The 21,471-nt window shown below is 36.6% G+C and overlaps 1 protein-coding gene across 3 annotated transcripts in view; it reads left to right on the forward strand.

The window, feature by feature from the left end:
• Window positions 1-1,665: 1,665 nt before the first annotated feature.
• TMEM245 (transmembrane protein 245) overlaps window positions 1,666-21,471 on the forward strand; it is a 41,475-nt gene continuing 21,669 nt past the window's right edge. Inside the window, exons 1-11 of one of the 3 annotated variants that reach the window (XR_011920866.1) lie at window positions 1,666-2,449; window positions 5,790-5,907; window positions 6,787-6,888; window positions 8,734-8,847; window positions 11,064-11,255; window positions 14,307-14,476; window positions 15,821-15,844; window positions 18,301-18,405; window positions 20,097-20,179; window positions 20,612-20,702; window positions 21,219-21,317. Coding sequence is in view for 2 of the 3 variants with exons in the window: in XM_072411916.1 (XP_072268017.1) it covers window positions 1,826-2,449; window positions 5,790-5,907; window positions 6,787-6,888; window positions 8,734-8,847; window positions 11,064-11,255; window positions 14,307-14,476; window positions 15,821-15,844; window positions 18,301-18,405; window positions 20,097-20,179; window positions 20,612-20,702; window positions 21,219-21,317 (1,722 nt within the window). In the remaining variant the exon portion in view is untranslated. The remainder of the gene's footprint in view (window positions 2,450-5,789; window positions 5,908-6,786; window positions 6,889-8,733; window positions 8,848-11,063; window positions 11,256-14,306; window positions 14,477-15,820; window positions 15,845-18,300; window positions 18,406-20,096; window positions 20,180-20,611; window positions 20,703-21,218; window positions 21,318-21,471) is intronic. The other 2 variants (XM_072411916.1, XM_072411917.1) reach the window with 2 other exon arrangements.

Raw genomic sequence — 21,471 nt, forward strand, 5'->3', positions numbered from 1 at the left:
ACTTACCTAGTTGTATAAATTTGTTAAACTCCTACAATCACAAACCAATTCTGTCTGCCATGTATTTAGTAACTGTACATGAGCTGGATTGCTTATCTAATTAGCAGGCAGCATTTCCAAAAATCTTTACAGGCCATTAAATTAAGAGTTAACCCTAAATACCAGCTCCAAAATGAATGCTCTGGTGTCTGTGCAATGTACTATATGTTTTACACATATGTCATTCTTATATGGGTGAATTATTGGTACACATGTTTTTTACACATCTGTGAAGGAGCAGGGTGGGTGCTCTTTATTTATTAATTTTTGTTAAATTGTTTTTATGCATTTTTTTACGATATTTTCGGACTTCCATTTGGATGTTTTTCTTTACCTTCACTGGCTTATAATAAGCACCAGTGCCTGTTTTAATATTTATGACTGTCATGACAAATACCATATGTCATTTGCTGTTTAGAAGATGGACAACCATGAAAACTTTTGCAAGTAGGTTGAAAGTTTCTAAAGGACAGCAGATGACCCATGATTGTTTTATGACATGTGGCAAAAAAAATGCACAACAAAAGCAACAACAAATGCCCATGAATGTATGTCAACACCTCTTTACAGCTTCTGGGTGCATATCTGAGGAGTGGTTACCTGCGTGGCTGTCAAATATCTGTCAAAACTTGGAAAGTTTTCAAGTTGTTGATACATTTACAATTTTGTGGTTAAAACATATTATATACAATATTTTTCATGTTGAAAAATTTAACTTTTGGGCCTGGGAACATATTTGTTCATGTGATGACCCCGCTCCCCACTTACTGCAGCATGATCCATGATCTTCTATTTAAAGCCACCACCTCAACATCCCACCTACACACTTTTAACACTATAACACAATTAGTAAAATATATATACATACACATTCACAAACAGATATACTCTTTGGAAACTGTATATATCATTTCTTAGAAACAGATTCTAATAAACATTTAATGGAACTTCTACACTTTACATACTTTATACTATACTATATTATACTATACTAATACTATACCATAACTATAATTATACTATACCTATACTGTACTATAACTATACTATATTATACGATAACTATACTATACCTATACTATAACTATACCATTCCTATACTATAATATATTAAACTAATACTATACTATATTATATTGTATTATATTTTACTATAACTATACTATACTATATTATACTATAACTATACTATACTATATTCCACTATAACTATATTATACTATTACTATACTATAACTATACTATAATATACCTATATTATACTATAACTAAACTATATTTTACTATAACTTTACTATAGTGTAACTATACTATATTCTACTATAACTATAATATTCTACCATAACTATATTATATTATACCTATACTATCCTATACTATACTAAATTATCATATATATATCTATACTATACTAGGCACACAGTTCAGGCGTCCTGTGATAATAACAGACCTCCATACCCAGCCCCGCAGAAGGACCCGCCCCCCTCATTAATGTTTGGTAGCCCCACCCATGACCTCCCCTCTGACCACACAGAACACGCCCTCCGTAGTGACAGCCTGATTATAGCCCCGCCCAGTGCTTCTCCCCTATACAAGGACTCGCCCTTCCTCGCTTGTCATTTTATCACTCGCCGCCTGCTCTGCCATACTTGAAGGTTCCGCCCCATACGGAATTCTCCATCCTCTTCCATGCCTCCATGTCGCGTCACCACGTTGAAGCAGCCACCTGCAAGATGCGGTAGGAGTGCCACAAACAAGGAAGACTGGCCGGCACACACCCTCTGAAATGGATGAGGAGAGTGAGAAAAGCGTCGCCCATATCTTGTCTCCACATGGCCATTCAGCCAGACCAAGCTCCCCGCCACAGCAAAGCGATGCCCCCTTACCTGACACCCCCACAGCGGCCCGCTACCTCTTCCAGAGCTTTACTCGGAACCCGCCGGGCCCGTTACCACTTTCCCAGGGGATGCAGCTCCGCTTCGACCGGAACATTAAACAAGCGTTCTACAACACCGGGGCCTTGCTGTTTGCCGCCGGCTGCTGCGGTGCCGCTATCCTGGTGTACTTCATCCTAGAGGCCTTTCTGAGGCCACTGCTATGGGCAGCGCTATGCGGCACCTTCCTTCACCCCTTCAAGCACACTTTCACACGTCTATGTCGGGGTTGGCTTTCCCGCACCCAGCGCCAGGGCTCGCCCATTGTTCTGGCCACTCTTCTTCTACCCTTCAGCTTTGCCAACCACAGTCTAGAGGCCTTGGGAGAGCTGGTGGCCCGCAGGCTGCCATTGCTGGCTGGGGCTCCTCTACTTTATATGTTGTACTGGGCTGGCAGCTACCTGGGAGTGCGGCAGATTGGGGGCTACGTGTGCGGCGTGATCTGTGGGGCCCTGGACTACTTCAGCTCCCAGTGGGTGAGTGTTCCATGGCCTCTGCTTTCATTGTACTTCGAACTCCTGATCACTACTTCACCATCCATTCCTTTCCTCACACTTGTATGTGACTGTTCAAAAAAAAAACACAAAACTTTCTATTACATATGTTAGACATCATCACAAGGTCTTTGTACTTCTCTATGCAATGCAGGGAAATCAGAGCTGGTGGTTAGCAGGTGCTGTACGAGATCTGTGGAAAGCATGAAACACCGGGCCTGATTTACTAAAGCTCTCCAAGGATTGAGAGAATACACTTCCCAGTGCACCTGAGTAATCCAGAAAACCTGCAATAAAATTTAGTCATTTGCTGGCAAATGTTTTGAATCCTGCACCAGATCCATTCCAGGTTTGCTGGATCACCCAGTTTCACTGATAAAAGTGTATTTTCTCCAGTCTTTGTGAGCTTTAATCAAAATTTACTATAATTCTTAGGCAAAACTTGCCAAAATATGTCCAATAGTTAATACATTTAATAATAAAGTTACAAGAAAAAAATAAAAATAAAAAATATAGTTTAACATGTAATATAACTGTAAAGCAGCATATGTTATTTATTTATATTTATATATTTCTTTGTATTGGATTCAATACAGCTATTTTGTATTGAATCCAATACAAAATGATTTTGAATTTCCCACCGCTAAGTCCTGGCCGCACCGATGTCACAGGAAACCGTTGATCTCAGCTCTGCAGTTAGCGGCTCGAGTTTGGAGGAGGTAGACGTGTCCCAAGCACCTGCGGGGACCAGCAGGACGCCAGGGGACACCAACCGAGAAAGGTAAGTGTGTGACTCAGGATTACCGCTTTTTGCAACTAAAATCCACCTTGAGTCACCCTCGAGATTACCGCTTAGGAGGTTAATACATCAGGTCCAGTGAGTAACTTCTGCATGTAATTCTGAGCCCCTATGATTGAAAGAACTCTTCCATTCCAATGACTGAAAGAGGTGGGCTAGGGGTAAGGAGGTTGGAAAGGAGGGGCAATATTTACCTGTCACCTTCAGTTCCTAGATCCCTTTTGTCTACATCGGGGGTGTCAAACTCTGGCCCTCAAGGTCCTTTGCCGCCCCCCCCCCCCCCCCCCCTGCAAAGAATCCTGAAAATGAACTACATCTGGCCCACCTGCCCTCACTCATCATCATTTTCAATAAATGCAATACATAGGCATTATTCCTGTACACCCATCATGTGACACAAAGCCTAGGCAATGATCACATGGTGCCTGACTACCAGGGGCATTGTGTTTGTTTCAACCATTAGAGACTGCATAGTGTAATATTTAGTGTCAGACAAACTTGTGATGTGAGAGGATGAACAACACACAGCCTGCAAAGATAGATAGAAATGAGTCTTTTCAACCTTAAAGTGTGTGTAGAGGGATTTGTTTTTGTTAGTTTTTTATGAAGTAGTAAACTTCCTCATTTTTTTTCAATAAATTTTAAGTTTTGCCCCCGACTTGGTCTAAGTTATTAATTTCAGCTCTCTGTGTATTTGAGTTTGACACCCCTGGTTTACATGGTCTCCAGGACCTCCTTGAAGTCTTTGCCCATCTTCATTGCTGGGATCAGGATGATATAACTCCCATACATTTCCAGAAAACACCAATACTGAGCACTGGTCAGAGCAGAGGGTTGACAAACCCCTCTGTCCTAAAGCAGACCTATCGCCAACATTTTTAGTTTATATAAGAGTGTGTCCTTCACTGTACATTGTACATTAATTGTCTTTAAGAGATGTGGCCTGCGTTGTTAAATAAATATATAGATGGATGTCCCTCTAAATATATAGGAGTGGACACCTCTGTTATGTAAAGTAAAAAAATATTTTTTTAAACCCTTTTTATTAAAATATTAAAAAAGTGAAGCCCCTCACCTTTTGTCTTTTATCAGGAGCACAGAACTTCCTGGGATACCCACGTCTAGCGTTCCAGGATGCTTCTGGCTGCTCCTTCTGCACATGTCGGAGATCGAACATGTGCAGAATGGGCTTTTTTTTTTTTTTTACATGAAAAATTGGACATACCACATATGCACAGTGAGATCAGAACTCCCAAGAAAACTCCAGAGGGATCTGTGTAAGATAAAAAGAAATAAACACCTTAAGCAGCCAATATGTCAGCAACTTCTTTAAGTATAGGTTTTGGCAAAGCAGCCTTACCAACATGCATAGTTGTTCCTTCTGTTTTTAAATTATAGGCTGTGAGCTTCTCCTAGTGTTAAATTACAGCTGCAGGTGGTCAGGTAGAGCCAGCCCTAACTCCTGGCTGCAGGACACCCGGCCTCACATTCTTTTCTTCACCTGTTTTACTGGCCCTGCCAATCCTCTACCATTCATTGGACTTTAGTTCTTTCATTAACGAAAGAACTAAAGATGTGAATTCCTTCCCTGCAGTCAGTTATATACAACACTTTGGCCGCTGCCAGCCATGATCTCCCTGCCCTATAGAGAAACAGTGGCCTGATGATGATGCCAATAAATAGCTATCTATATAAAACATTTTTTAACTTTAGCCTAATGGAAATTCATCTCCATGGCAAAGGGTGAATGGACCACCAGTGACCCTGTTATATAAGTAAAATGTAGAAAGCAATCATGTACCAGCTGCCTGTCAAATTCTTTTCTGAAAAAAAGGTGTTGGGAAAGGTTTTTGCGGTTAAATTTATGAATTATGACCTTTGTTAAATTATTAATTATTGAATTATTGGTTTTGTTAAAATTTCTATTGCTTTGTTTACCCTTCCATTTATAAGGCACAACCAGCTTAGTTGTTTCAGGAAAGTGTCTCCTGACAGGGCCCCAATTCTGTGTCTCATTCTCACAGATGTTCTGGTGGCTGAATTGGTCACATGAGTCACTGGTTTACCATGTTAATAAGGTATGGCTTCTAGTTCTTGTTTTTACAAAGAAATTTCCAATGGGCAAATTGTTACGCTATGAGCAGCACTGGATTGATGTAAAAAAAAAAAATGTAAGTCGCTTGTTGCAAGCAATATACCACGGCAACATTTTGTCCAAAGGAGTGATGTTTAATATGAAATTCAAGATTGATCTGTAGTTAAGTAAGATTTGTTTGAATATCCTTGCAAACTGTTTGATGGTAGAATATTTTTAATGGCTGGTACCCAGTCAGCCCTGCTCACTACCTGTTGTACAGATTCAAACTGTATATCAGGACCCCAGCAAATGTGCTGTAGAATGTTTGTACACACAGCATAATGGATTTCATTTTCCATTTTTTTGAACAAGAGATACGTTTTTACTACATATAGAACATTCTCTTGTTTTGGTATTCCTACATGTAATTTTATTTTTTTTCCTAGATTTGGACACTGGTCGTTGGGTATGTGCTGGCAGTTTCATTCAAGTGGAATATAGGTACACAGCGATATCTAACTGCCATTTCAATTCCTATTTGGCTCATTCTTCTCTTTCACTTCGGTATGTAATGATGTCCTTTTATTGTTCTATTGGGGGCAGGATTTAAATAAAAATCAGCCACAAACCGTGGCAGCTCTAAATGAGCATGTGATATAAGGGAAAAAAACTGAGCAGAGATTGTCTTCAGTATAAACCACATTTCAAAAGAATCATGGACTCTAGTGACCTATGGTCAGTTTAAGATATAAAACCCACTTTTGCTGCCTTTTAAAGCATAAGTCAAGATTTGTGTGTTAGGTTGGCTGCTTATACTTCTGGCTATGATGATTGTTACTGAGAAATTTAACACTTGTCATTTGTCCTAATTGTAACACATTTTTATGATTGAAAAAAAATTTTGAGTTTAGGTCCGCTTTAAGATAGTGGAAAGTTACATTCATGTACATTGAATACTGGCTCAGCCATTAAAGCCTTGATAATACTGTTTTACTTTGCCACTGCTATAACATTTGGGGATCAAATAGTTCTTTAAAGCAGTGTTTTTCAACCGCTGTTCCGCAGCACACTAGTGTGCCTTGAGAGATCTTCGGGTGTACCGTGGGAAATTATCCAATTTCAGTTAATTGGTCCCAAAATGATTTATTTACTGCAAAAAAATTGTCTTCATTTGTCTATACCAGCGATGTATAGTGATAGGCAGAACCAAAAAAAACTCTTCCACTAGATGGCAGCAGGTAGCTAATTTACGTGTCTGACTTTTTGGTGGTGTTCCGTGGGATTTTTCTAATTGTAAAATATGTGCCGCGACTAAGAGGTTGGGAAACACTGCTTTAAAGCACTTTCTGTCTTAAGGTTCTTCACAACCACAGTATAAAATTTTGAGACTTAGTATTTTTTTTGATGATCCAATCCTAATAAATATGTATTGTTTTCTTTCAGCATCTGTTGCTGGATCATGGAAGATTCCGGTATTTCTTTTGATCGTGTTTTTGATGGTTGTTGGTGCCATTCATGAGAAACAGGCTGTACAAGGCACTTCAGGTAAGACTGACTCCTGTGATGTAATTTCCAAATTTTACATTAGCAGTTGCTAGTGGATGTACTTGTTACTGGGGTTTTTTCCCTTTAGAAAAGAGTTGAAATCTCACCTAGGTTGTATTTTTCTGTTGTGTAAATTTTTATTTACTTCCTACTCCAAAGGGGCCGCAGAGAGTTTTAACATTTTTCTCATGGGCTTGTTTGTATGAACTGATATAAATTATGTGCTAGAATAAAACGCCTAATGGTCTGTAGTTTGCCAACTTTTTTTCATCTAAAGGGCCACTGATGACATTGAGATAAATCTTGTGGGCCACAAAGCAAACAAACAATAAAGATGTATGTTTAATACTAGAATAGTTTTAATTTAAAATAAATTAAATTGAAATGTTTCTAGTTACCCTAACATACATGCACTAATTCAAATAAGTGACAAAACAAGAATTTCTGCACTTAATTTTATGCTCCTTTTTTTATTGAAAGATACTAAAGCTATCATACAGTGCTAGGCTGTCATATCTTGCTCCCTGCTCACCATTCCTGTACTAAAAAGCAGAAACTACACCATACAATGGTTAGAGTTTTGTGCTTGGAACCGCTATCTGGCAACTTGTTATATTTAGGGGGTTGAAATTAATTTTAAAGCTCTGAGTCCCCGTTATACCCTGAAAATTTCAAATTTCTATGATTATCAATGACGGAGATATAAAGGTTTATACATGCGGGTAGTGACAGCTGCATGGACACAGGCACAGCTCTTATGCTGCTGGGATTAGCTCACTTAGCGTACATGGCGGGCGAAGAGCAGTCACAGCTGATTGCCAGGACCATAGTATATGCCCATTCTGAGAGCTCACACGGAGTATGAGCACCTCTCCTGGTAGCATGATCTCAATGGTGAAACATAGGGGAATGTTCGCCCCATCCCCTGCAAGACAACGAGCAGAGAATCTGGGAATGAGGAGAGGGTCAGATGTGGCTCACATACCGTAGGTTGGGCACCCTTGGTCTAAAGGTTTAACAAGAAATGTTATTTAGGCAATGCCTCTTTTAGAAATGATACTCTGGATGTCCTTTCCAAAGTGTCTCGATTTACCTGACAAGCCTGTCAGTGGATGCCCCCCACAATGGACGTTTTAAAGCAACCACACTTCTTTGCTAGGCCAGAAAACAACTGTGAATTGTGACTCTTGGGAACGTATTAGCAAAAAGCTGGTAATCCTGGTGCCGCAGGAGACACTTTACTAGGAAATATGTTGCCAGTTGGCAGACTTTATGAAAATACTCCTAATAAATTTGACAAAAATAATTGCCCTTTAAATAAAAACTTGGTAGAAACTGTTCACTGACTTGATTTGCTAACCTCTGTGTGATGCTTATCTACTCTGACCAATAATAATAGTTATATTAGTATTAATAAACTGAGTTTATATAGCGCCAACATATTACGAAGCACTGTACATTAAATAAGGGTTGCAAATGACAGACAAATAGACAGTGACACAGGAGGAGAGCACCCTGCCCCGAAGAGCTTACATTCTAGGACCATCTCTTTAAACTGATATAAAGTTGAATGTTTGGATGAGCAAAATCTTGTTGATTGCCTTAGTTTGTATGATTCTTTATTCTGTGACTACTAGTTTAGTTACTACTAATTTAGGCTTAAGTTACAATTGTATACTGCTGTCAAATACTGTAGTGGTGCCGATTACTATTTATGATTAAAGATGCTTGTAAGCAAACTTGTTCCTAGAAAATAACATATAGATGGGTGCAGTAGGGTTCAGAAAAATTTCAAATTTGCTTTTAGGTTTTAATGTGCCTTTTTGCGATGTAATTTTTTTGCAGGTTTGGTTCTTCCTGGACAAATGTTAAACATTGCAACCTCGACTATTGCTATGGCAATATCGGTCACTGGTTTTCATCAACACCAGGAAGAGATGAATGCACCAGCAAGTTCAGGTGATGTAGTTGTTGTCACACTTGGTTTGCATGTTTTCTTATCAGCAATAACATCAAAGTTTATAAAAAAACTTTTTTGCAAAGCTCACAGGTCTAGCCTAAATTCAGAACAGTGGTACAAAATATCTGTATCTACTTACTACATATTTGTAAATTTGTGCATGTTATTAGATCTAGGAATAATTTGAAGATTTTTGAAAGTGGGAAAACCTATTTTGCTGTATAGTGCTATTCTTTCCAAAGTGTTAACTGCAGTGTTATTAAAAGTTGTGACAATTACCTCCACTTTTTTTTCTTTTGGTAAAGTTTAAATACTGCGTAAAGGTAGTGCCAATAAATGAAAACCATACAAATTATATATGTAACTGGGTTTTTTCCCAAGTTTTAGGAGGAAGATTTAAGGAAAAAATTCGGTATACATTTTCGCTTAAAATGATGAGAATGATGATCTAAACAGGATGACTTTAAAATGATAAGTAATTTTGAGTGGAATAAATAACAATCCTATTAAAATGAGGGAAGAAGCCTCCACATATTTATTCTCTCCCTCTCAGATGAAAATGATCACCCCTTTGGAATAAAGTTTGAACATTCATTTTAATGCAAAGAACAAAGTGGGGGCGATGGTAATTATCCAGATATGTGAAGCTGATGGAGCCCTATTAACAAATTTTATTGTTGTAATCTCTGATATAGGATCATCTACTAAATACTGGTATAAAGTGGTGTAAAACTTGACAGTCCTTTGTTTTGTGTGTTTTCCTTTTACCTACCTGACTGCTCCTGCCATGTTAACACTGCCGCTGCAACAGAACTGACTTAAAGCCGCTGGCTTTTAACTCTCCGGGCTGTCTGATGATGTTGCATGTGCAGTAGTCCAGATTATCTGACAATTCATGTCCGAGGATCAGGGAATCGTCTGACAGCTCTGCGTCCGTATGGTACAACACAGCTGGGTAGAAAGGCAGGGGGATTGAGCAATGAAATTTAATAGAAGGCAATGAGTGGAACAACTAGAGAGGAGAAAATAGGAAAAAGAAACTGTTCCTTTGCTTTAAGATTCCACCTTAGCTGGTATACCCCCCCCCCCCCCCCCCCCCCCCCCCCCTTTAAAAAAAAAAAACTGTGGAAAGAAAAAATGAAATAAAGAAGGGAAAAGAAACTACAATAAAGAAAAGGATCAAATGAAGGTATAAGGGAGATATAAAGAGACACTGTGATTGGCCTAACAAATACATTAGGGAATTGTTAGCCTGATTTCAGCTTCTCCGTATATCTCTTATGCCTTTGGGGGAGGATTTGAGACACAGTGTTGCCAGGCTTGGCAACGCAGTTACTACACTACTGTGGGTCTTTTTCTCTCGGTTTCTCTATTTCTTTCTTTCAAGTTATTATGGGACCGGCATAACTATTTTCCACAGGGGTGATTGGTATTTGAAGGGGGATCTCAAAATAGTTCTGGATCCAAAAAAAGCTTGAATCTAGAGATAAAAGCTTATTTTTATCATATAAAGCCTGGATAACCTTTTCTTAAAACACACTTACCTCCTAAACTCTTCATTTGTGAAACTATTTTAAATCTGGAACAGTCTTCAAATCATGAACCCATAATTTAGCAATGATATCTTCCTCTAGAAGTTTGCAATTGTTTAATTTGAAGAGAAAAATGTTTCCAACTCCAGTTTATGACCAGAGGTGCACAAACTAGCCAGTGATCTACTTAGATCCCACACCTGTAAACCTTTCATAAAGTCTCTCAGTAGCACCTGTCAAACAGACCTTTTAGAGTCCAGGCCAAAAAATCTTTGTGTATGAACTTAACATAAAAGGAAAAAAAAAGAAAAAGGCCAGAGCACTTGTGAAAAGAAGTTGCATAAATGAATGACTCGGGTTTGACCCAATAGTTATGTACAGGAAATTGTGAACAATTTTCAAAAAATATTTCTCAGAACTTTACAACATACCACCTAACACACACCCTCAAGCAAAAGCAATGTATCCATAGCCCTATTTTTTTTTCTGGTGTAAGATGTACTTTTGCATGTATATCATTTTAGTGTATAGAGTATTTTTTTAATAATTTCAATTAACATTTATTTGTGTAAGTTTAGTTTGAATTACCAGCCTAAGCGTATCTTCCTCTAACAGTATTTATTTTTTTGTGTAGTAAATGGGAGAACCTACTCAAAGAACATATTTACATATTTTTTGAATAGGAAATGATACAAGTGAAGGCCCTGCCTCTCCCAATTCATCCTCCTTTGGAAGGCAAAGAAGTGATCTTGGAGCATTTTTGCGAAAAAAGAAAACAAGTGACATCTACTTTGTTCTCCTTGTATGGGCTATTGTCATCGTACAGATTTGTCTTAATTTGTGGATTGTACAACTTCTGCCTGTACCCATTGCAGGTAATCCATTTTCCTATGAAATAGTTCAATTTTAAAAAAACGACTGACTTATTTATTGTGCTTAGTTGGCTTAAATGTTAAAACAGCCATATTCTCTCATTACAGTTTTTTTTTTATCGGATATCTTTGTGTAACCTTTTAAATCAGTGACCCATATCCTACCAAAATGAGATATAGATAGATAAATTTCCACAGCTTAACATCACAATGAATAAGGGTTGAAATAAAGTGTATTCTAGCTCACATATTTTGATTGCAGATTTACTTCACCAATTATTCCCCAGAACCATTTTCAAATTTTGGCTATGAACCTGAATCAGGTATGTCCTAGGTTTTTTTTTTTTTTTTTTCCAATAAAATATCACATTCTAGGAAGCTTTCTTTTGCCTTTTAATATCAGGTTTAAATCATATATATTAGATCAGATTTTAATCAGATAATATTTCCAAAGATTTAGAAATTGGTTAATGGCAACTTGGTAGATTGGCTACTTAGGTTTCTTACTTCTTTGCTAACAGTCATACAGATGGCCTACTGACGTTATGAGAAGGAACAATAAAGCTCACCAATGGTGTTAACACCGCAAATTTGCAAGTGGTGTGTGCAAATATGATGCAAGTGTTTACATGCATTAGCCTTTAAAATTTTTGACTGCTATCAAAATATTTCTGGACCATTTCATACTTTTATTTTTACAATGAAAACACTTAAGTAAAGGAGTAAAGCAATGTAAATACTGTAAAATAGCAAGTTTGGAACTATTGTGACACTTATACCTACAAAACTGTTGCTTTGTGTAATATCTAAAATTTTACACATCGCTATCATTTTTTAAGCTTATTTACACTAAAATAGGTATGCTGATTCTAAAAGTGCAGTTAGTTTTCTTCTATCACCTCAGTTTTTTTCTCTACCGCAAGACAGTGTGGTCAGAGGTTGTTCGCTGCTCTAGTAAATGAGCAAAATTTATTTTTCTGCTTACACACGTATTTCCTTTCTTTCAGATCATGTCTGGCTCTGCTGTTTCTCGTCGTAAATGTCTAAACAACCCTGATTCATTTTGTTATATCTGTGGCAGTTTCACAATTCCCAGTCACAGGGTGAACATTAGCACATTTGTAGAGCAAGCCTATTTGGCATAGTTCAAAGTTAAACCTGGTGATCAAGATAAGTCTTGGGCCCCTCATAAGGTGTGCAAACAGTGTGTCGAGTGTGGACAACATGTGATAAGATGCTATTTGGTATACCTGTGGTTTGATGAAATCCCAGTGTCTGTTTTCGTTACACTACCCTCTCTTAAAGAACATGATTATGGTGATGAACTAGGTGGCAACAATGATGAAGAGTTTGGAATTGAAGAGGACTTTGTTCGTTAGGGATTTGATCAGCATGAGTTGAGTGATTTGGGACTATCGAAGAAGGCTTCAGAACTCCTAGCATCAAGACTGCGTGAGTAAAACTTACTTGAAAAAGGAACAAAGGTATTGTACTTTCGAACCAGAGAAATTGCATTTGCTGCGGTACTTTAGCATTGACAGTGGCTTTGTGTATTGCCATACCATACCTGGTTTAATGGAGGAATTGGGAATGCCAATCTATAACTCAACTGAATGGTGACTATTCATCGATAGCTCAAAGCGGAGCTTCTTCACAATGGCAAAATATTTAGGTCAGTCCCAATTGGCCATTCGGTTTCTCTTTGTGAAGAATTTGCAGACATAAAGAGAATCATTGAGTTCTTGCCATATCACCAACACAATTGGGTCATCTGTGTTGTCCTTAAAATGGTATTCTTTCTTCTTGGTCGACAATGCGGATACACCAAGTATCCCTGTTATCTGTGCATGTGGGACAGCAGAGCTAGTGAGAAGCATTGGGTGGAGAAAGGAATTGGCCTCAAAGATCTGCCCTAAAACCAGGTGATCCAAACATTCTACATGAGCCACTTGTTGATAGAATATTATATTCTACCTAATATTATAACTGAAGCAGTTTGTTAAAGCTTTGCCAACTGAAGGAGACTTTTTCAAGTACCTCATTTTGGCATTTCCTAGCCTGTCATTTGAAATAATTAAGGTCGGTGTGTTTGATGGTCCACAGATTCGACAGCTCATCAAAGATGAACATTTAATCAGGACAATGTCAGATTTCAAAAAAAATGCTTGGTTATCTTTCAAAGCCATTGTCAAGGACTTTTCTTGGAAACGCACGAGCAAAAAATTACACAAATATTGTCCAGAAAGAAACTCTTGGAGAGCTACAAAATGATTGGTAGCAATATGGGCATCAGGGTGCATTTTCTGCATAGCCATCTTTCTAACTTCCTGGAAAACCCTGGTGCAGTCACTGTTGAGCAAGGTGAACGATTCCACCAAGTTCCTGGAAGGATGGTATCAGGGTAGATGGGATGTACATATGATGGCTGACTATTGTTGGAGCATCTGGCGGGATTGTCCTAACACTGAACACTCCAGGAAAAGCTATAAGTGTAATTTTTTAAGTAACAATAAATCCTTTGTATGAACAATAGACATTTAAATAAACAGTACATTCAAGTTATTTCATTATTTTTTCATTGTATGTAAAATTTGTTTGTTTTTTGACAAAAATTGAGGGTACCCTGGTATCGTAAAAACTGGATTTGATAAAAAAAAACTGGGGTCATTTCTGGATTCACCAGTCAAAAATTAGTAAAAAAAAAGGTGTAGATCTAACTCAACAAAAAATGCCTTCCCCAGTGTATAATATAGAAATAAAAATATTGGCACTTTTAAATTTTTTTTAACTATTTATTGCTAGTATGCACAATTACAGACTATGCATGGCAGCTTTTTCTTGTGGTTTCAATAGGCCTTTTATTCTTAATATTTATTCCTTTGTGACCTTCACAAGATAAGCATAAGAAAGAAAGTATATGAATAGATATATAATGCAGTATTCTTGTTTCCCGTGCAAAAGTGAGAATTTGTTGTACTGTTATAATAGCTGTATTTTAATTTTTAGTTATTCTGATCTACTAAATAGATTTTTTTTTTTTTTTTTTTTTATTAGTTTTTGCAGTTAAGAAGCTGGTGTTTCGTTTTGGGGTTATAGATTTCTTGGTGGATCGTTTTGAATCTTGGTGGGATAGAATAGAAAACTTTTTGAAGGAGCGACAAGAAGCACTGGCACCTGGACCGATTCGAGGATTGGGAAGGTTTATCCTAAAAGTTGACAGAAAGGTAGGTATTTCTTTCTCTTGTAGTAATAATTAATCTCTGTCAACAACATGCACACCATTGTGCATATACATTTAGATGAAATGTTTTATACAAATTAATGAATTTTTGTAAGTATTTTCTTTTCGTAATGCCTAAAAGTTGGCAAGAACGTTTAAATGTACACTAGAGCTCTAGCTTCCAGCCAGATAACAGATTGCATAATCTTTGCATTACGATATCGACTTTTTATTTTTTATTTATTTTTTTTTTTATAGACAAAATATTTGTTCCCATAAGAATTATACTATAGGCATAGAACTAATTTTAATCCATAATTTTCGATTTCCTTGAAGTTTGAATTTGACACATATTATGAAGTGTTCAGAATTATCCCCATTATTATAACACTGAAGCCTTCAGATTCTTTTTTTTTTTTTCTCCCAGCTAATATTTTTCAGTAAAATGCAACCAATCGTAAACACTCATTATTGTTTAAAACATTTAACAGTGCCTTTTTTTGCAATGAGATGGCTGATTAACTGTTTTCTAATTAGGTGAGATATATAACATTAGTTATAAAAATTAACATGCTGTAATGGAAAAAAGTCACACAGCTTGAGAACTTGGCTGTATTTATTTCTTTTCAGATTTCACCTAGTTAGTAGCATTAACAAAATGAAAGTGATCAGATAGGCCAATTGTATTGGCCATATATATTAGTCAATTTTAAATCAAGTGGCAGATTGAGCTGTTTCATAATCAACATATTTCCCACAAGTTGAAGCTGTTGAAAAGTTTACATATCTTGTCTCATGTTGCAAACGGTATTGTTTTAGAATGGTTTGACTCTGTCAGAAAGGGTACATGGGGAAATTAATTGGTGTTTACACAAGAGGACTAAAATAAGGAAACTTGTATTTGTCAAGTAATTTACATGTCTAAAACAAAAGATGCATGTGATACAAATGTTGTATTTGCTTGTTTGCCTTTATGTAACGGAGAACCATGGCATTATGTCTATGATAATTGCCTTCAACTTCTCTTTATATCAAGTTTTTAACAAGCATTATTCTAAAATTGGGATTTTTGTTTTGGCAATAAGCTGCTATTTGTTAACAGATCTAAATATACAGTATATATTTATCTTGTGTTTTAATGGACATTTGGCATCTTTGTCTTGTTCAAAAAAATAAATTAATATATAGCTTTTTTGTGCTATATATTTGCTCTATCCTTTTGGTTTGAACCTTTTTGTTCTTGCCACCCTGTATATATGCATTTTCACTAATGTACTGCTGTCTTTTCTCCCTTTTTTTTTCTTCTCGTGTTATCCCTTTCCTTTTTCCCTTACTTCCCCACTTTAAGATGTGGCAATGGCTTAATGAGCAGGTAAACAGATAATGTCTTCTGAAATTAGCTGCTGTCCTTTTTTGTTTAACAGTTAATAAATTTATTTGACATTGATCTGTGTTAACCCTTGTGTGCCTAAAAGGAAGGTTCTGTATGGTTTGTTTTTACAAATCATCATCTTTTTTTTTTTTTTTTTATTTATTATTTTTTTTTTTTACTCTGCATTATTTCCATGTTTTTTCTGTCACTGACCTGGCAAACCCCTTTTTCCAGTTATATCATGAAAAATAAAAGACATAACCTACAAATAAATAAAAAGGATTTTATTTATGGGGAAACCATTGTTTTTCTTTTTCAAACTAAACATGACGTTCTCTACAAGCACACTGTTAAATGCTGTGGTTAGTTGATGTCACACGTCTTTGAGGTTCATATTGTCTACTTGCCCCGCTGTACTCTTGGTAAGAAGTATACATACAGAACAAATTAGTGTTAGAAAAAAAGTCTGTATCTATGTGAAAAGTTTTTTTTGTTTTTTTTTCTCCACTCCCCCCCCAGAAAGTATGGACAAGTATTATCTCCCATCATTTTGTAAACTAAACAATTTTAAAATAGTAAAATCCATTTTTTTATTGCTTGATAAAGCAATACCCCCACAAAATGCTTCATTTTGTAGATCTAAGTAAACAGGAACACTTTTAAACAAAGTTTTCCTCGTACTTTTCTTACGCTCTTACGTTCTTTTCTTTTCTGTTTGTCCCTGTACTTTGTACATGCTGTAGATTGTTATTATGATTTTGCTATTTTGCTTTGTTTGGTTTAACTGGATTGACTAGGAAATAACTTGCCAACCCTCTATGCATTGGCATGAGTACATGCAGTCCTTTCCAGACAACCACATTGAAGAATGCGTCAAATGTTTTGCCATTAGGATCAACATGTATGATTACACTGAAAATAACATTTAAGGTTACGCTCTTTAACCTTTACCATGCACTTATTGTTTCAGAAATACATTGCTGTACATGGCCTTATCTCAAACACTGTTTTGGCAGGGTCTATAGATAGCTACATTTTTAAACTATACTGTCGGGGTTTAATAAAGTAAGTCAAAGGTCCAGAGAGACAGTACAAACTAGGGGGTTAGAAATACAGAAACCTCCTGTATTATAATGGTCCTGGTTTACAGTAAGTCAGAGCTTCAATAACCTAGATAAAGGCTTTAAAATGAGTACATTAAAAAAGCTCCTCATGGCCTCAGAGGTGCTATGACCTAAAACTGAGAAATAGTGGCTCATCTTCTGGCATAAGTGGTACACACCTTAATTATCGGAGCAAAATGGATTTTTTTTTTTAAAGATTTTATTGAGCAACAAATCGTCCTTGGTCTCAAATAAACTTGCAGCTATATGTATTTTTTTCAATTTTTGGTTTCTAATCCTGTTGATTTTTTTTTTCATTTTATCATAAGTCTGCTTATCAGCATGTAGTGTTTTTTTTTTTTTTTTTTTTTTAAAAAAAAAAAAAACTGACTATATGGAAGACTATATGGAAGTGTGTGGGAATAAGGGAATCATTTAGAGTGTTAATAAAAGAATAAAAGAGTGTTTCCAGTTGTTGCTATATGAATCCAGTAACCCCTATAATCTTGTTGGCTTTTTTTTTACCACCTCCCTATACTTTGTTCCAACTTTCTAATGCCCATCCCTTTCATATCCCCCCCCCCCCCCCAGTATTGTAAACCAACTTATCGGTAGCTATCCGAAAACAAACTAAAAGGGGCTCAGGAGAACTTTGAGTAATGTAAAATACAATTTTTTAATGAGGTCTAGTTTGGCAAACACTGATTTTAATTACATCTTGGCAGAAATGTAATATTTATGCTGACAACATACAGGTAGTCCCCCGAGTTAAGGACATCTGAAATGCAGATGACTCCTAAATACGAACGGGGCTTGATGGGGCGAGGGGGTCGATTTGCATGACAAAACACAACTGACGTTGTTGGTGATCTTAAGAGCTAAATTCCCCATTCTTCATAATTTCCACTGATAAAGGAGTTAACTTGGAGAAAATCTTGTTTTTGCTCATGCATCCATTGGTCCAAGTGTCAAGATTGTAGATAGGTGTTTTTTTTTTTTGTTTTTTTAATTTTTTTTTTGTGTGCTCTTTAGTGTTTCATTGAAGATTTGCTTTACATTACAAAGAAGTCTTTTTTCCCTTGACAGGAAACCTGTGCAGATTTAGAAATAATAGCTGCACATTTATTACTTATCGAAAAATTTAGTTTTTTCCACTGTAAGTAATAGCCGCTTAATATCTAACTTACTAATTGTACCATATTTGTTCTAATGTAAATACTATGATGTGAAAAAATACACACTTGTGTTTATTGAGCTGGGAAAAAATGCTAATTTTTTCGGGATTTGGCGTTTTGTACAAATGTAGTAGTCTTTATCCACAAAATGCATCTAATTGTTTCTCAATTTTTGCAGATGATCATTTGGCTGGAGAAAACTCTTGACAAAATAATCAGCATATTCATTATATTTTTGCTAGTCATTGGAACCCTTCTTCTAGCTTTACTTTTGACAGCAAAGGTAAACTTTACAGTTTAGTATGTTTTGAAAATTTCAAGGTAACATTTTTTGTAAAGATGTCACATTGTTTTATTTTATGTATAGTCATTTTTTATTTTGCAAAAGTTATAAATACTGACCTGAAAAAAAGACAAGGGAAGGTTGAAGAACAAATACATTAGGTCATGTGATAATATATTGCGGGATGACTATGAATTTTTGAACTAAACTATTATGTGTCTTTAATGTACTTTACAAGCATTTTAAAGTTTGCCCTAAAAACGCTAAAAAACTCTCAATGGAGCGGTCATGTGAGTTTAGCATCCGCAGCCCTAGAGGAGTTGTAGCACGTACCCACGTGGGTACAGAGCAGGTGTTACAACTCCTCCAGGGTCGACGGGTGCAGTCAAATCACCTCTCAAGGGAAAGGTCGTTTGAGTTCACTGCACCTGCGGCCCTAGAGAAGTTGTAGCATGTGTTCTGTACCCACATGCTTGTGGAATACATGCCACAGCCGCGCTGGGCCTGCGGGAGCAATCAAAGTGGAGCTGTCAGGAGAGCAGAGCTCGCTGATAGCTCCGCTGATTGCTCCTCTATGACAAAGAAAGCACTATGGGGTGGGGATGGATTGGAATGCATGGGAATTTCTAACATGGACTTTTAAGCGCTCAGGTTAAACACTGGGGAAACAGTCCATGTAGACTAAGCTTAATGTTTGTATTCACTCATGTCTATGTACTATTAAGAGTGTTTTCACAACTAAATAAATTATAACGTTACCATAAAAAAAAATCCTCCTTTTCTTGGTGACTCATTCTGCACATGAGCTCTGGGTCCATAAATCCACATCTAAAAAAATGATTGCAGAGAAAAAGGGTCAAATTTTAGCCAACCCCCTATGATGTGGGGAGTGTGGTGCTTTTATGGTTCAATGGGAGCAGAGATAATGTGGCAGATCATCAGTAAACCATGGCAGAGACTGTAGTGGAATGTCAAAAGATTGATGAGTATCCATTGTTTTAGGGTGCTTGTCTACTGCAGTCAATTATTTTCCATTTAGTGCAGCTTTTAATGATCGGACATATCTGGGAGATAACTTCTTCTGGTTTAGCTAAAAACATATTGTGGAAGCTAGCTGATTTGAGATCAAATCAGCTACAGAAAATAGGTTTAGGATTAGGACCTTTTGATGTACCGTCATCTTTAAGATATCCCAGTACATGCAGTAACCCAAACATGGAACATGTCCCCAAATTTTATTATGTAAAATCTTCGCCTACGTGGTGTTGTAAGGGAGGAAAATTAAGAGTATATACAGTTAGGTCCATAAATATTTAGACAGACAATTTTTTTTTCTAATTTTGGTTCTGTACATTACCACAAATAATTTTAAATGAAACAACTCAGATGCAATTTAACTGCAGACATTCAGCTTTTATTCAGTGGGTTGAACAAAAAGATTGCAAAAAATGTGAGGAACTATAAAGCCTTTTTTTTTTTTTTACACAATCACTTTATTTCGGGGGCTCAAAAGTAATTGGACAAATGACTCAAAAGCAATTTCATGGGCTGGTGTGGGCAATTCCTTCATTATGTCATTATCAATTAAGCAGATAAAAGGGCTAGAGTTGATTTGAGGGGGCTTGCTTGTATGTGGAAGATTTTGCTGTGATTTTGCCAAAATTTCTTTTTTAAATGTAATCCTTTGATAGGTTCATGAAGAAAGTGTTCACATTATTGAAGTGACCAGCAATCTAATCAATGAAACCGTCTCTAATCACCCAGAATGGGCAAAGTAAGACAACTGAGCTTTTTAACATTATAACTTTTGGACAGTTTTCTTGACCATATAAATATTTTATGTACAAATGATTAAGGTGTTCCAGTTTGCAGGGAACTATAGGAATTGAGTGTTGTCCTAGAATCTATGGTCTACTGTTAGCAATACATGGCTGTTTGTTGTTGGCAGTTCTTGGCTCTTCATTTACCATGACCCATATGATATATCTTGTGTCTACAATACAATATAATATTCCCTAACTATTTGGGGTGCCTTAAACTTGTCAGGATGCAGCTATGGATGCTGTGTGTATCTTGGGTAATATGCTGATCCTTATTGCAATATGCATCCTAGATAAAATCAGCTTTCTAAAATAACGCACACATTTTTCTCCTTGCTCTATTTGTGTACACTCTTATATTACTTTTATATTTTTGTTTTTTACAGTTGGTTACCGGAGGCACAGGTTGTCCAGACAGCCCTCAACTCTGCTGCAAACAATGTTTATCAGTATGGCCGAGAATGGATTACTAATAAGGTAGGAATTATTATTTTTTTTTTTTTTCTTAATGGGCGCTATTTTATAAAAGCTCTGTAAAAATGTTGCACTGTGCTTGGTGAGCTTCTTTTTTTTTTTTTTGTTTTTTTGTTTTTATGCATTTGGGAAATTAAAATGGAACTATACCCTAAAAAAATGTTATTTACCTTCCGCAGAGCCCCCGATCCCTGCAGAGCTGTCCACTATTTGCTCTTGCTCTTTCTTGTCTATATCACACGATCCAGCACTGCATAGGTGCCAGATTTATAAACCCGAAGCCCCCTGGGATCTGTGACCTATGCATGCCAGAAGGCTCTGCACTCCCATTCATGAATTAAAGCTCTGCTTTAAATATAAATTCTCCCATTCTTTATGCTAATTTGAAGGTTTATTCATCAGATAAAAGGCATTAGCAGTTAAGTATCAACAAAATGGGCCTTAATGTGTTTCACTTTAGACTTATTTGTAAGGATGTTTTAATAGTAGAGTAAAAATGGTGTCTGAATTTATTTGCAGCTACACAAGGTACTAGGAGAAAAGGTTAACAACACTGCTATAATTGAGAAACAAGTTCTAGAACTCTGGGACAGACTTTACCATTCATGGATCACAAAGGTATTCTTAGTAGTAAAATGTTTGTTTTTACACTTTGTAAAAAATATGGGCTATTTCCTGATACTTTGTAGCAACCCCGTTTTTCTGTTTTCAGAATACCATTTGGGTAATTTACACACACAAATTGGTTGCTTAAACCGTTTTAACAATTGCT

Source organism: Pyxicephalus adspersus, chromosome 5, assembly GCF_032062135.1.
Source record: "Pyxicephalus adspersus chromosome 5, UCB_Pads_2.0, whole genome shotgun sequence".
Lineage (NCBI taxonomy): Eukaryota > Metazoa > Chordata > Amphibia > Anura > Pyxicephalidae > Pyxicephalus > Pyxicephalus adspersus.